This window comes from Oncorhynchus gorbuscha, linkage group LG18, assembly GCF_021184085.1.
Source record: "Oncorhynchus gorbuscha isolate QuinsamMale2020 ecotype Even-year linkage group LG18, OgorEven_v1.0, whole genome shotgun sequence".
In the NCBI taxonomy this organism is placed as follows: Eukaryota; Metazoa; Chordata; class Actinopteri; order Salmoniformes; family Salmonidae; genus Oncorhynchus; species Oncorhynchus gorbuscha.
The window spans coordinates 17,039,134-17,054,244 of record NC_060190.1 but is presented as its reverse complement, the minus strand read 5'-3'; the positions used below and the strand labels follow the sequence as shown (position 1 = coordinate 17,054,244).

At 43.5% G+C, this 15,111-nt stretch overlaps 1 protein-coding gene across 2 annotated transcripts in view; it reads right to left on the bottom strand.

The window, feature by feature from the left end:
* The window catches only part of LOC124004184 (protein kinase C alpha type), a 220,711-nt gene that overhangs the window by 83,065 nt on the left and 122,535 nt on the right, over positions 1-15,111 (bottom strand). For both annotated transcript variants that reach the window (XM_046312951.1, XM_046312952.1), the window contains exons 4-5: positions 14,207-14,318; positions 7,447-7,575 (exon numbers count right to left, since the gene is read on the bottom strand). In XM_046312951.1, the coding sequence (XP_046168907.1) occupies positions 7,447-7,575; positions 14,207-14,318 (241 nt within the window). The remainder of the gene's footprint in view (positions 1-7,446; positions 7,576-14,206; positions 14,319-15,111) is intronic.

Below are 15,111 nucleotides of genomic sequence, written 5' to 3'. Positions count from 1 at the left end.
CTCTGCTCTCTCTCTCTCTCTCTCTCATGCTCAGTCTCTCTCTCTCTCATGCTCTCTCTCATGCTCTCTCTCTCTCTCTCTCTCTCTCATGCTCAGTCTCTCTCTCTCTCTCTCTGCTCATGCTCTCTCTCTCATTCTCAGTCTCTCTCTCTCTCATTCTCAGTCTCTCTCTCTCTCTCTCATTCTCAGTCTCTCTCATTCTCATTCTCAGTCTCTCTCATTCTCAGTCTCTCTCTCTCATTCTCAGTCTCTCTCTCATTCTCAGTCTCTCTCTCATTCTCAGTCTCTCTCTCATTCTCAGTCTCTCTCTCTCATTCTCAGTCTCTCTCTCTCATTCTCAGTCTCTCTCTCTCATTCTCAGTCTCTCTCTCTCATTCTCAGTCTCTCGCTCTCATTCTCAGTCTCTCGCTCTCATTCTCAGTCTCTCTCTCTCATTCTCAGTCTCTCGCTCTCATTCTCAGTCTCTCGCTCTCATTCTCAGTCTCTCTCTCACTTCAGTCTCTCTCTCACTTCAGTCTCTCTCTCACTTCAGTCTCTCTCTCACTTCAGTCTCTCTCTCACTTCAGTCTCTCTCTCACTTCAGTCTCTCTCTCACTTCAGTCTCTCTCTCACTTCAGTCTCTCTCTCACTTCAGTCTCTCTCTCTCTGTGTCATTCTCTCATTCCCTCTCTCTCATTCTCTCCTGATGCAGGAAGGCCAGCTGTCCTCCTGGCCCTTACCAATACTGGAGTGTGTGTGTGAGTGTGAGTGTGTGCGTGTATATGTACTGTATGTGCGAATGTGTGTGTGAGAATAAAGGTCTGATTATAGATGATGACGAGGCAGGGTGGAGTGTGTGTCACAGGATGAGAGTGTGAGTTTGTGCGTGTGAATAAAGGTATGATTATGGATCTTCAAGAGTGGGTAGATCTTCTTGGGTAGAGTGCATGTTCTGAAGGCATGTTCTTGTTGTGTGTCCCCCCCCCCCCTTGATGGTTTAAAAGGTAAACCACTAAGTTCTTAATCTCAATATCTCAATACACAGAGTACTTAGAGCTGGTGAGATATGAGAAGGAGGAGAGGACCACCCTGTCTAAGGGGAGAATCCTCATTTCCACTTCAATTGGATTTTTCACTTAGTCTCCCATTGACATCAATAAATAACCAAGTGAGAGGTTAGATGAATATTCAGGGATGAATTCTAAGCGTTGGGAATCTCGTGGAGGTGACGAGCCATGTGTAAACGTGATCCTTATCGGATCCTATTACTGCTGCGTTTGGGCTTCTAAGTACCTAATTCCTTCATAGAAGCCAAGTTAAACAGCTTCACGTCATGGCAATTCAGGTATGGATTACTGTGTATTCACATCCCCGGAGGTCCGATAGACCAAATTAAATCAAATTGTACAGCTCCAAGACGTGGGAATGCAGGGCTGAGTACAGGCTAGTTTAGTCTGTTCTAAGTGTATGATATACACACAGACAGACGACGGATGGCTGAACAGACAGGCAGGCGGGCCGATAGATACGCACGCACAATACTTGCCATTATGTTGCTTTTCCTAATGGCATTTTCTCACATCCCACACACGTCACTCCAAGCAGACCACATACAGTGGGGCAAAAAGGTATTTAGTCAGCCACCAATTGTGCAAGTTCTCCCACTTAAAAAGATGAGGCCTGTAATTTTCATCATAGGTACACTTCAACTATGACAGACAAAATGAGAAAAAAAATCCAGAAAATAACATTGTAGGATTTTTAATGAATTTATTTGCAAATTTTGGTGGAAAATAAGTATTTGGTCAATAACAAAAGTTTTCTATGGGGTTGAGATCTGGAGACTGGCTAGGCCACTCCAGGACCTTGAAATGCTTCTTACGAAGCCCCTCCTTCGTTGCCCGGGCGGTGTGTTTGGGATCATTGTCATGCTGAAAGACCCAGCCACATTTCATCTTCAATGCCCTTGCTGATGGAAGGAGGTTTTCACTCAAAATCTCACGATACATGGCCCCATTCATTCTTTCCTTTACACGTATCAGACGTCCTGGTTCCTTTGCAAAAAAATGTTTCCACCCCCATGCTTCACAGTAGTTATGGTGTTCTTTGGATGCAACTCAGCATTCTTTGTCCTCCAAACACGAAGAGTTGAGTTTATACCAAAAAGTTATATTTTGGTTTCATCTGACCATATGACATTCTCCCAATCTTCTTCTGGATCATCCAAATTATCTCTATCAAACTTCAGACGGGCCTGGACATTTACTGGCTTAAGCAGGGGGACACGTCTGGCACTGCAGGATTTGAGTCCCTGGCGGCATAGTGTGTTACTGATGGTAGGCTTTGTTACTTTGGTCCCAGCTCTCTGCAGGTCATTCACTAGGTCCCCCCGTGTGGTTCTGGGATTTTTGCTCACCGTTCTTATGATCATTTTGACCCCACGGGGTGAGATCTTGCATGGCGCCCCAGATCGAGGGAGATTATCAGTGGTCTTGTATGTCTTCCATTTCCTAATAATTGCTCCCACAGTTGATTTCTTCAAACCCACCTGCTTACCTATTGCAGATTCAGTCTTCCCAGCCTGGTGCAGATCTATAATTTTGTTTCTGGTGTCCTTTGACAGCTCTTTGGTCTTGGCCATAGGGGAGTTTGGAGTGTGACTGAGGTTTTGGACAGGTGTCTTTTATACTGATAACAAATTCAAACAGGTGCCATTAATACAGGTAACGAGTGGAGGACAGAGGAGCCTCTTAAAGATGAAGTTACAGGTCTGCGGGAGCCAGAAATCTTGCTTTTTTGTAGGTGACCAAATACTTATTTTCCACCATAATTTGCAAATAAATTCATTAAAAATCCTACAATGTTTTTCTCATTTTGTCTGTCATAGTTGAAGTGTACCTATGATGAAAATTACAGGCCTCATCTTTTTAAGTGGGAGAACTTGCACAATTGGTGGCTGACAATACTTTTTTGCCCCACTGTACGTCATATAGTCCCAGCACACGATCAAACATTGCTCTCAGTAAATAGCCACAAAACTCAGATCCATTTCATTAGAATGGTCACACACTCTGAACAAAAATATAAACGCAACATGCACAATTTCAAAGATTTTACTGAGTTAGTTCATGTAAGGAAATTAATAATTTGAAATAAATTAATCAGGCCCTAATCTCCAGCAGGAGTATTTCATTGGTCATCCCCCAAAGCAAACACCTGCTTCGGGCGCCTTTCCTTCTGCCAAGGCCTGGAACGAATTGCCAAAATCACTAGAAAAAAAATCACAAGCTAGAGACTTATATCTTCCTCACTAACTTTAAGCATCAGCTGTCAGAGCAGCTTACCGATCACTGCATCTGTACACAGCCCATCTGTAAATAGCCCACCCAACTACCTCATCCCCATATTGTTATATTTTGTTGTTGTTGCTCTTTTGCACCCCAGTATCTCTACTTGCACATTTATCATTCCAGTGTTAATGCCAAATTGTAATTATTTCACAACTATAGCCTATTTATTTCCTTACCTCCCTAACCTTACTACATTTGCACACACTGTATATATATATATTTATATTGTGTTATTGACTTTACATTTGTCTATCACATGTGTAACTCTGTGTTGTTGTCTGTGTCACACTGCTTTGCTTTATCTTGGCCAGGTTGCAGTTGCAAATGAGAACTTGTTCTCAACTAGCCTACCTGGTTAAACAAAGGTGAAATAAATATTAAAATAAAATAATCTATGGATTTCACATGACTGGGAATACAGATATGCATCTGTTGGTCAGAGATAACTTCAAAATAAAGGCAGGGGCGTGGATCAGAAAACAAGTCAGTCTCTGCTGTGACCACCATTTGCCTCATGCAGCGCGACACATCTTCACATTGAGTTGATCATGCTGTTGATTACGGCCTGCGGAATGTTGTCCCGCTCCTCGTCAATGGCTGTGCTGGATATGGGCGAGAACTGGAACACACTGTCGTACATGTCGATCCAGAGCATCCCAAACATGCTCAATGGGTGACATCTAGTGAGTATGCAGGCCATGGAAGAACTGGGACATTTTCAGCTTCCAGGAGTTGTGTACAGATCCTTGCGACACGGGGCTGTGCATTATCATGCTGAAACATGAGGTGATGAGGTGATGGCAGCAGATCAATGGGCCTTAGGATCTCATCACGGCATCTCTGTGCAATCAAATCGCCATCGATATGATGCAATTGTGTTTGTTGTCCGTAGCTTATGCCTGTCCATAGCCTGTGCTTTACAGGGAACCAATAAGCAGGGCAATGCAAAAAAAAAACTGGCGAAGTTGTCTTTGTCTGCCTGCCTGTGCAAATGCACTACATTCACATCATAAGAATGAAGCAGATAACTTTTAGACGAGATAGCTGCATCTGTAACTCATATTAATTTAAATGACTTATGTAAGTAAATGTGTGATAGAAATGTCATCATTTGCTAACATTAAAATGTTTATTTTGGAGGATTTTTGCATAATGACAGTCATAACACTGCAAAAGAACGATAACATTAGCTGTTATGAAATGACTCCCCAGGTGTTGCTAACACCTAGCCAACATAAACCTCTTCAAATCAAGATACTACTTTCACCAGCAAGGTCCAGCTTCATCACAGCTTTCCTGGCTCCATCATAGCCCACTATGACACATTTCAGTATAAGGAGAGAGCTCCACATCCTGTTTGGCTGCCAGTACATTTAGCATTCTGTACACTTTAGATGGGCCCTAATCAGCATTCCAATCTGGCTATCTGTCTTTCTGTTGATGGGAAGAGCAGTTAGCGAGCTAGCACTAACCTGTTTGTGAGAAGAGCAGTTAGCGATTTAGCTATGGGAATATTTGTGTTTGAGTGTGTGCGTGCCTCATAGCCACAGCACAGCCGAGCCCAGTGGGACCGTCTGCCAGTAGGAATATCAGTAGGCCGCTGCTCTGTGCTGAAGCTAAATAGAGTAAACAGAAGCAGAATGTTCCAAGGAGAAGCCAGCCAAAAGCCAAAAACCCCTTTGAAGTAGAACTGACTGAGTGAAAGTGACACTTAGTTAAAGGCTGCTTAGGAAGGCTACCGCCAGCCAAGGGATAAGGGACACATTGAGACACAAGTAGTCAACTGGAATAGACGTGGGTCTGTATTTGTTAGCAACATGGCGTGGCCCTCTTTGCTCTCTTCTCCTTCCTCCGACAGTGTCATATGATGGGTGCCAACACAGAGTACTTGATGTTTTAGGGCTGCACTGCCCAGTGGTATCTCCTTAACGTTTTGTAGGCCCGGTGCCAATAATTTGAAAAGGGCACTCCACATCCTACTTTGATCCCTTTGCCACCACTGGTTTGACTGGTTTGGTGTTGAGCTATACAGAGGAACCCTTCCTCTCACCTATTCAAAATAGAGTCGATGAATGATTGCATGAAGGGGTGGAGGAAAGAACAACGCATTTCAACATTAGAACAGGGATATACACTACAGTGCATGGGTCCTCCCATCTACACTTCCTAGTGCTATGTTCTCTCTGTAACTTGATTGGATTGTGAAAGTTTTAAAATGGTCCACTTCCTCTCCTTTTCCCCCCCCTCCCCGATTCCTTCCTCCTCCCCTGCATTTGAGTCACACTTCATTTCACACCAGCAATTACGCCGACGGAGGGAAGCCACCCTGGAATTATACACGCACGTCAGGGAGTTTGGCAGCCAGCCAGGCGTATGACTAGGCCATGAAAAGTGACCTCACGTTTCGGATGGAAACAAGTTTATCGGCACTAAGCTGAACTGCAATTGTCATATCTGACAAAACATTTGGGGATACACAATATGGTTAATATGTTAATATGGTTTTACAGTGAACTCTCAATAATGGAAAATTGAGGGCAAGTACATGACTTGGCATTATCAGTTCCCCAGAAGAGCAAGCGTAATGTCAACAGTGTGTGTTTTACCCTTTGGAAGGAACTATGCCAAAGACCACTGCCCTATTTGATTGAACATTTCCGGGGTTGCTTCCATCTCGTGGGTGATAATGTGATAAGTGTGTGTTGAGGGTGATTTGATTTAGTGATCCCAGCGTAACCAGTCAATGAACTGGACTGTGTGTACATATTTCCAATTTCCTACAGCCCTGTTTGTGGTGTGGGGGCATCCATAGTTTTATTAGGGGAGGGAATTTCACATGTATTGTAAGTAATTACACAATCAGCAAATTAAATTGTAGTCATTGTACTGAATCCGAATGTGTACCAACACTGAATTGACACTACCCAGTACTAGGACTACACTACTAAATACATGTTTATGTGATTATTATGTAACTACAGCTGCATTAGCTACAATTAGCATAAAGAGGGAACTGTTTCCTACAACATCCCATATCAAAGAAACCCTCAAAATACTGTTTTTTTAATCACTGCACAATGTTATTCAGTATTATCAATATTTTGGCCTTGGAAGTAAAATGCAGTACCACTTTATGCAGTAGCACTAAGCATATTGCCTGATTGGACCACCTTTGATGCTGTCTATTCTACGCCTGACTGAAATAATTTGATACAAAACCAACAGTTAAACACACACACACACATACACAGAGAGAAAGACATGAAAATGGAGTCGTGACTCACTAAACACACGTAAAAGAGAAACCATGTTTCTGGCTAAGCCCACACAGATATACCCTGGGTATGTTTAAAAAGGTTTTAAAAGAATGGACAGGGTTTGTCGTCACTGTACGTGGGCAGTGGTCAAAAGTAGTGCACTATATAGGGACTATGGTGCTATTTGGAAATCACACACAGTATTGATCTGTATACCAAAGGGAATTGACCCGTGTCTCTGTAGGCTGCAGACTGGAGGCTTGTATTAAGTGATAGTTGCCTCACCACATGCCGTCTCTTGGCTGCTGTCACTCAAAAACAGACCATGGTGATTTTTGGTATGACAACCAGTTCACTTCATCTATTGAACTGTGAACAGGTGTTTTTACAAGAGAATGTTTTTCAAAGCCTGGGCCTATTGATGCGATTGACAATTGTGCAGATCGAAATCGATGTAGGCTAAGGTTAGAGGGAAAATACATGCACATGGGCGCGCACACCCACAAGAACAAACACACATACACAGATTGCCAGGAGTCAGTGGTGATGACTGCCCGGTGGGAGCGAACCACGCTGTGATTTTATTGATCTCTTATCAATCAATATGGGGCTGTAACAGACAACTGACAGCTAAAGTGGTTGGGGACTGATTGTGAAAAGGTAAGGCTCTGTCAGCCATTACACACCATAACCCCACTGGGGAAGAAGGCAACGGATGTGCCCGAAATGGCACCCTATTCCCTTCATAGTGCACTGTGGGCTTTGGTCACCATTAGGGCACTATAAAGGGAATAGGGTGCATTTGGGACACACCTTGAGAAATAGATTTGTCTGAGAGATGGTCTGATCTGGAGGCCTACCTGTGACCTGCAGCTTGTCCCCTGTGATGTCACACTTCAGGTAGAGGCGTCCCCTCCTCTCGGTGTGGTCCGTCCCGCACATGCTGGGCACGTTCATCACACACTGATTGTGCACGTTCATGTCGCAGGCTGAAGGGGCGCAGACACACAGGAAGACAGACAGAAAGAGAAAGACAGCATTAAAGAGGTTACCAGGAGAGACGGAGAGGCAAACAAACTAAAAGAAGTTGGTTTAAGCAAAAACTGATGTGCTTTATTTATAAAGTCATAAGGCCAGGTGATGCTTGGGAATAATTTATATCACAAAACTGATTTTATCCTGAAAAAAATGTAATTGTGCTGTTTACATGTGAAAACATGGATAAGAATTCCGGCGCCGACAGAGATGGCCGCCTCGCTTCGCGTTCCTAGGAAACTATGCAGTTTTTTGTTTTTTTACGTGTTATTTCTTACATTAGTTAGGTTTCATTACATACAGTCGAGAAGAACTACTGAATATAAGATCAGCGTCAACTCACCATCAGTATGACCAAGAATATGTTTTTCGCGACACGGATCCTGTGTTCTGCCTTACAAACAGGACAACGGAATGGATCCCATGCAGCGACCCCCCAAAAAAACGACTCAGAAAAAGAGGGAAACGAGGCGGTCTTCTGGTCAGACTCCGGAGACGGGCACACCGTGCACCACTCCCTAGCATTCTTCTTGCCAATGCCCAGTCTCTTGACAACAAGGTTGATGAAATCCGAGCAAGGGTAGCATTCCAGAGGGACATCAGAGACTGTAACGTTCTTTGCTTCACGGAAACATGGCTCACTGGAGAGACGCTATCCGAGGCGGTGCAGCCAACGGGTTTGTCCACGCATCGCGCCGACAGAAACAAACATCTTTCTGGTAAGAAGAGGGGCGGGGGGGTATGCCTTATGACTAACGAGACATGGTGTGATGGAAGAAACATACAGGAACTCAAATCCTTCTGTTCACCTGATTTAGAATTCCTCACAATCAAATGTAGACCGCATTATCTACCAAGAGAATTCTCTTCGATTATAATCACAGCCGTATATACACCCCCCCCCCCCCCCCAAGCAGACACATCGATGGCTCTGAACGAACTTTATTTAACTCTTTGCAAACCGGAAACCATTTATCCGGAGGCTGCATTCATTGTAGCTGGGGATTTTAACAAGGCTAATCTGAAAACAAGAGTCCCTAAATTTTATCAGCATATAGATTGCGCAACCAGGGGTGGAAAAACCTTGGATCATTGTTACTCTAACTTCCGCGACGCATATAAGGCCCTGCCCCGTCCCCCTTTCGGAAAAGCTGACCACAACTCCATTTTGTTGATCCCTGCCTACAGACAGAAACTAAAACAAGAGGCTCCCACGCTGAGGTCTGTCCAACGCTGGTCCGACCAAGCTGACTCCACACTCCAAGACTGCTTCCATCACGTGGACTGGGATATGTTTCGTATTGCGTCAGATAACAATATTGACGAATACACTGATTCGGTGTGCGAGTTCTCATGTACTCCCTGTTCACCCACGACTGCGTGGCCACGCACGCCTCCAACTCAATCATCAAGTTTGCGGACGACACAACAGTGGTAGGCTTGATTACCAACAACGACGAGGCGGCCTAAAGGGAGGAGGTGAGGGCCCTCTGAGTGTGGTGTCAGGAAAATAACCCCACACTCAATGTCAACAAAACTAAGGAGATGATTGTGGACTTCAGGAAACAGCAGAGGGAACACCCCCCTATCCACATCGATGGAACAGTAGTGGAGAGGGTAGCAAGTTTTAAGTTCCTCGGCATACACATCACAGACAAACTGAATTGGTCCACTCACACAGACAGAAGGCTGAAGAAATTTGGCTTGCCACCAAAAGCACTCACAAACTTCTACAGATGCACAATCGAGAGCATCCTGGCGGGCTGTATCACCGCCTGGTACGGCAAATGCTCCGCCCTCAACCGTAAGGCTCTCCAGAGGGTAGTGAGGTCTGCACAACGCATCACCGGGGGCAAACTACCTGCCCTCCAGGACACCTACACCACCCGATGTTACAGGAAGGCCATAAAGATCATCAAGGACAACAACCACACCCGAGCCACTGCCTGTTCACCTCGCTATCATCCAGAAGGCGAGGTCAGTACAGGTGCATCAAAGCTGGGACCGAGAGACTGAAAAACAGCTTCTATCTTAAGGCCATCAGACTGTTAAACAGCCACCACTAACATTGAGTGGCTGCTGCCAACACACTGACACTGACTCAACTCCAGCCACTTTAATAATGGGAATTGATGGGAAATGATGTAAATATATCACTAGCCACTTTAAACAATGCTACCTTATTTAATGTTACTTACCCTACATTATTCATCTCATATACATACGTATATACTGTACTCTATATCATCGACTGCATCCTTATGTAATACATGTATCACTAGCCACTTTAACTATGCCACTTTGTTTACATACTCATCTCATATGTATATACTGTACTCGATACCATCTACTGTATCTTGCCTATGCTGCTCTGTACCATCACTCATTCATATATCCTTATGTACATATTCTTTATCCCCTTACACTGTGTATAAGACAGTAGTTTTGGAATTGTTAGTTAGATTACTTGTTGGTTATTACTGCATTGTCGGAACTGGAAGCACAAGCATTTCGCTACACTCTCATTAACATCTGCTAACCATGTGTATGTGACAAATAAAATTTGATTTGATTTGATACTGTATCTCAAACACGCATCAGCATCTACAAACATAGCCTCATATCAAAATCAAATCAAATGTTATTGGTCCCATAGACATGGTTAGCAATTAAAAACTTGAGTGTAGCGTAGTCCTTGTGCTTCTAGTTCAGTCAGTGCAGTAATATCTAACAAGTAATCTAACAATTCCCCAACAACTACCTAATACACACAAATCTAGAAGGGATGAATGAGAATATGTACATATAAATATATGCATGAGCAATGCCTGAGCAGCATAGGCAAGGTGCAACAGATGGTATAGAATACAGTATATACATATGAGTAATTAAGATATGTAAACATTATTAAAGTGGCATTATTTAAAATGTCTAGTGTTCCACTTATTAAAGTGGCCAGTGATTGGGTCTTAATGTAGGCAGCAGCCTCTTGAGTTAGTGATTGCTGTTAAGCAGTCTGATGACCTTGAGAGAGAAGCTGTTCTTTAGTCTCTCTGTCCCTGCTTTGATGCACCTGTACTGACCTCGCCTTCTGGATGATAGCGGGGTGAACAGGCAGTGGCTCGGGTGGTTGTTGTGTGCCCCCGGTGATGCGTTGTGGAGGACGCACCACCCTCTGGAGAGCCTTGTGGTTGAGGGTGGTTCAGTTGCCGTACCAGGCTGTGATACAGCCTGACGGGATGTTCGATTGTGCATCTGTAGAAGTCTGTCAGTGTTTTTGGTGGCAAGACAAATTTCTTCAGCCCCCTGAGGTTGAAGAGGTGCTGTTGTGCCTTCTTCACAATGCTGTCTGTGTGGGTGGACCATTTCAGTTTGTCTGTGATGTGTACGCAGAGGAACTTAACTTTCCACCTTCTCTACTGCTGTCCCTTCCATATGGATAGGGGGGGGGGTGCTCCCTCTGCTGTTTCCTGAAGTCCACAATCATCTCCTTTGTTTTGTTGAGTTTGAAGTTGTTTTCCTGGCGCCACACTCCGAGTGCCCCCATCTCCTCCCTGTAGGCTGTCTCGTCGTTGTTGGTAATCAAGCCTACTACCGTTGTGTTGTCTGCAAACTTGATGATTAAGTTGGATGCGTGCATGGCCACACAGTCATGGGTGCACAGGGAGTACAGGAGGGGGCTGAGCACACACCTTTGTGGGACCCCAGTGTTGAGGGTCAGTGAAGTGGAGATGTTGTTTCCTACCTTCACAAAGTAATAACAATATACCAATAAAACACTGGAGTGATAGATATGCAGGAGATGAATGTGCTTTGTGTGCTCTTCACCAAATGTAATACCATTTCATATTTTTAACAAGAGTAATAGTTAGTATATTACATTTACACAAATCATGAATGCTTTTGAAAATATCTATATGTTTATTACATGGAAGTACATAGATAGCCATGAGAAAGACACCCCAACCCCAATAGTGATCGACTATCGAGGATCGCTATGGGGCACAATCAGGCGATGTAGGTTTGTACACAATCACCCAACCTTGTTTTAGGAACGTCAGGCAGGATTTAGGCTACCAACTACCTAGCCAGTTGTAGCTCAATCTTGGGTGCAATGATCACGTTCCCGCATTGACTGACTGTGTGGAGGCTCATTGATTTAACTTTACGCTAGCCTACATGATACACTAGTAAAGCAATAAAATATATAGCTGTCGGCTATATTAGCCACAACTTATCGTTCTTTGTACAGCTTCAAATGTGGAACAAAGTTGGACATTTTTTGAAACATTTTCCTCAGCTGGCACAATTTGATTGGCTGCTGTCCGATTCAAACTGTAATCCGTTAAATGAAGAGTTGATGCGCTGCACACTTTTAATAGCATCATTTTTTATATTTGCGCTTGGGGAGGGTATCAAGTCAGGTCGAGTCATAAGGCTCAAGTCCATGTCAAGTCACGAGTCATTGGTGTTAAAGTCTAAGTCGAGTCCAAGTCATCATATTTGTGATTCGAGTCCACACCTCTGACGTAAACACAACAGCCAGCTGGTCTGCACATGCTCTGAGGACGCGGCTAGGGATGCCATCTGGGCCAGCAGCTTTGCGAGGGATTAACACGTTTAAATGTTTTACTTACGTCGGCCACGGAGAAGGGGAGGGGGGGTGCAGTCCTTGTTAGCGGGCCGCGACGGTGGCACTGTATTATCCTCAAAACGGGAAGGGAAGGTGTTTAGTTTGTCTGGAAGCAAGACGTCGGCGTCCGTGACGTGGCTGGTTTTCTTTTTGTAGTCCATGATTTCCTGTAGACCCTGCCACATACGTCTTGTGTCTGAGCTGTTGAATTGCGACTCCACTTTGTCCCTGTACCAGCATTTCGCTTGTTTGATTGCCTTGGGGAGGGAATAACTACATTGTTTGTATTCAGCCATATTCCCAGACTTCTGTCAATGGTTAAATGCGGTGGTTCGCGCTTTCAGTTTTGCCCGAATGCCACCATCCATCTACGGTTTCTGGTTAGGGTAGGTTTTAATAGTCCCAGTGGGTACAACATCTCCAATGCACTTCCTAATAAACTAACTCACCGAGTCACCGTATAGGTCGATGTTGTTCTCTGAGGCTGACCGGAACAAAACCCATATTGCCTCTAGTCTATTACATGGCAACACACAAGTAAAAACATATGATAATCTAATTTGCAGTAGGATTAGAACAGCCAGCATGTGCAAAACTCATTTTCCAACCATAACCTAATCCCTATTTATATATAGCCCTGAGTCATAATTAGTATTACATGCCAGCTCTGGTGAAGAGATATGATGCACTATTTACCATTGAATTAAAGTAATTTGTGCTTTATCACATATAAAATCATAAACTTGAGGGAATTGTACTAATAAAGGCCCGCAGCAGCTTTGATAATGTATATTTAAAGATCTCTGGATAGAGTGAATCATGTGAAACGTGTGTGGGTTTCAGAGGGGAAACTGCTGGAAGGAATGGACAGAAAACAGAAATGCAGTTTTAAATAACGGAAATCATATTTGGGCAATAAAAAAAATCTGTGCAGTATGAGCGACATCGATAAAGTTAGGTTTAAATATACTTTGAACACATCTAAAGCCTTGTTTCCATTGGAAGTTTGAAATCAACCCGGGTTGGGCCTTGGTGGATTAGCGCATATCATGTTCCACTGCTTCCAGAATTTAGAAATGATGTCATGTTGCTAGGTAGCCAATGTGACTGTGCAGCTGGCTTTACTAATGTTACTGACTTACAGTTCAAATAAGAAAGTTAGTAAATTGTAATACATTCATTTGGCATTAATCTATGGATTTCACATGACTGGGAATACAGATATGCATGTTTTGGTCACAGATTCCTTAAAAGAATATATGCTTTGTTCACAACGTTGACATCAGTAAACCTCTCGCCCATCCAATGCCATACATGTGAGGCCGGTTGGAAGTACTGACAAATTCTCTAAAATTAGGTTGGAGGCGGCTTATGACAGAGAAATGAACATTAACTGATCTGGTAACAGCTCTGGTGGACATTCCTGCAGTCAACATGCCAATTGCACACTCCTTCAAAACTTGAGACATCTGTGGCATTTTGTTGTGTGACAAAACTGCACATTTCAGAGCTGCCTCTTATCCCCAGTACAAGGTGCACTTGTGTAATGATCATGCTCTTTAATCAGCTCCTTGATATTTCACACCTGTCAGGTGGATGGATTATCTTGGCAAAGGAGAAATATTCACTAACAGGGATGTAAACAGATTTGAGTAAAACATTTTTAGAGCAATACGTTTTTTAGGCATTTGGAATATTTCTGGGATCTTTTATTCCAGCTCATGAAACAATGGACCAACACTCTACATTTTTGTTCCGTGTAGCTTGCTAGCTAGCTAACCAAGCAAAACAGACGACATCAGTGAGATCAACCGCGATGGACGTAACATCAGCGCTCCATTACTGGTTAGATTGGCCATAGCCAGGTGCAGCGAGTGTCCTCTTAAGGTTTATAATCGCAGGTTGTGTATAGTGATCCCCAGTCTAAATGGATGACGAGGTACATTACTCACTGTCACACTTCATCCCCTGGTGGATGAGACCATACAGGAGAGAGCCACAGTGGTCGCAGAAGGTGGGGCTGCCATAGGTGTGGATCTTAAACTTGTGCTTGGTTCTGGGGTCCTGCAAAGACAAAAGAGACATGGTGATTTAGTTAAGTATGATCATGTATAATACGCAGTATGATCAGAGTGGTGTCCCACGGAAAGAAAAGGTGCCCAAATGAATGTAGAGTTTGAAAAAAGTGTTTAATTAACTTCAGTCTGCACAGTTCAAGTTCCTTTTCCACAGATACAGGAATGATGGAAAAGCTGTTCAACTGAGCCAGACATGGCAGGATATGAAAAATATAGGAGAGTAATAATTGGAGTCGATACATGAGATAACATGAGATGAGTCAGCGCTAGTCATTTCATTTGAATGAAAAACTTTTAAAACTTGTACTGTCTATATAAAGAATGTTCTACAGCACTGGCTTGACTAAGTATTTTTCTATGAGGAAAAGAAGCAAACATGAAACTAATTAAATAGACAAGGCCAAGGGCAAAATCATTTCTGCAAGGACCGTTGTAATATTGAAATAGGGCCATTTTGTACAGAATTCAAAAGGAGAGGATACTGTACTTTTCGAAATAGAACCATCACACTCTCCAACCCTCTAATTCTACTGTGCACTGACTGGCTTCTGTTAGTTAAATGGTCTGTAAAATAAAATAATAAAAAGCTGTCAAAAAGCATGCTCAGGCTCAGCTGTCAAAAAGCATGCTCAGGCTCAGCTGTCAAAAAGCATGCTCAGGCTCAGCTGTCAAAAAGCATGCTCAGGCTCAGCTGTCAAAAAGCATGCTCAGGCTCAGCATGCTCAAAAAAAGCATGCTCAGGCTCAGCTGTCAAAAAGCATGCTCAGGCTCAGCTGTCA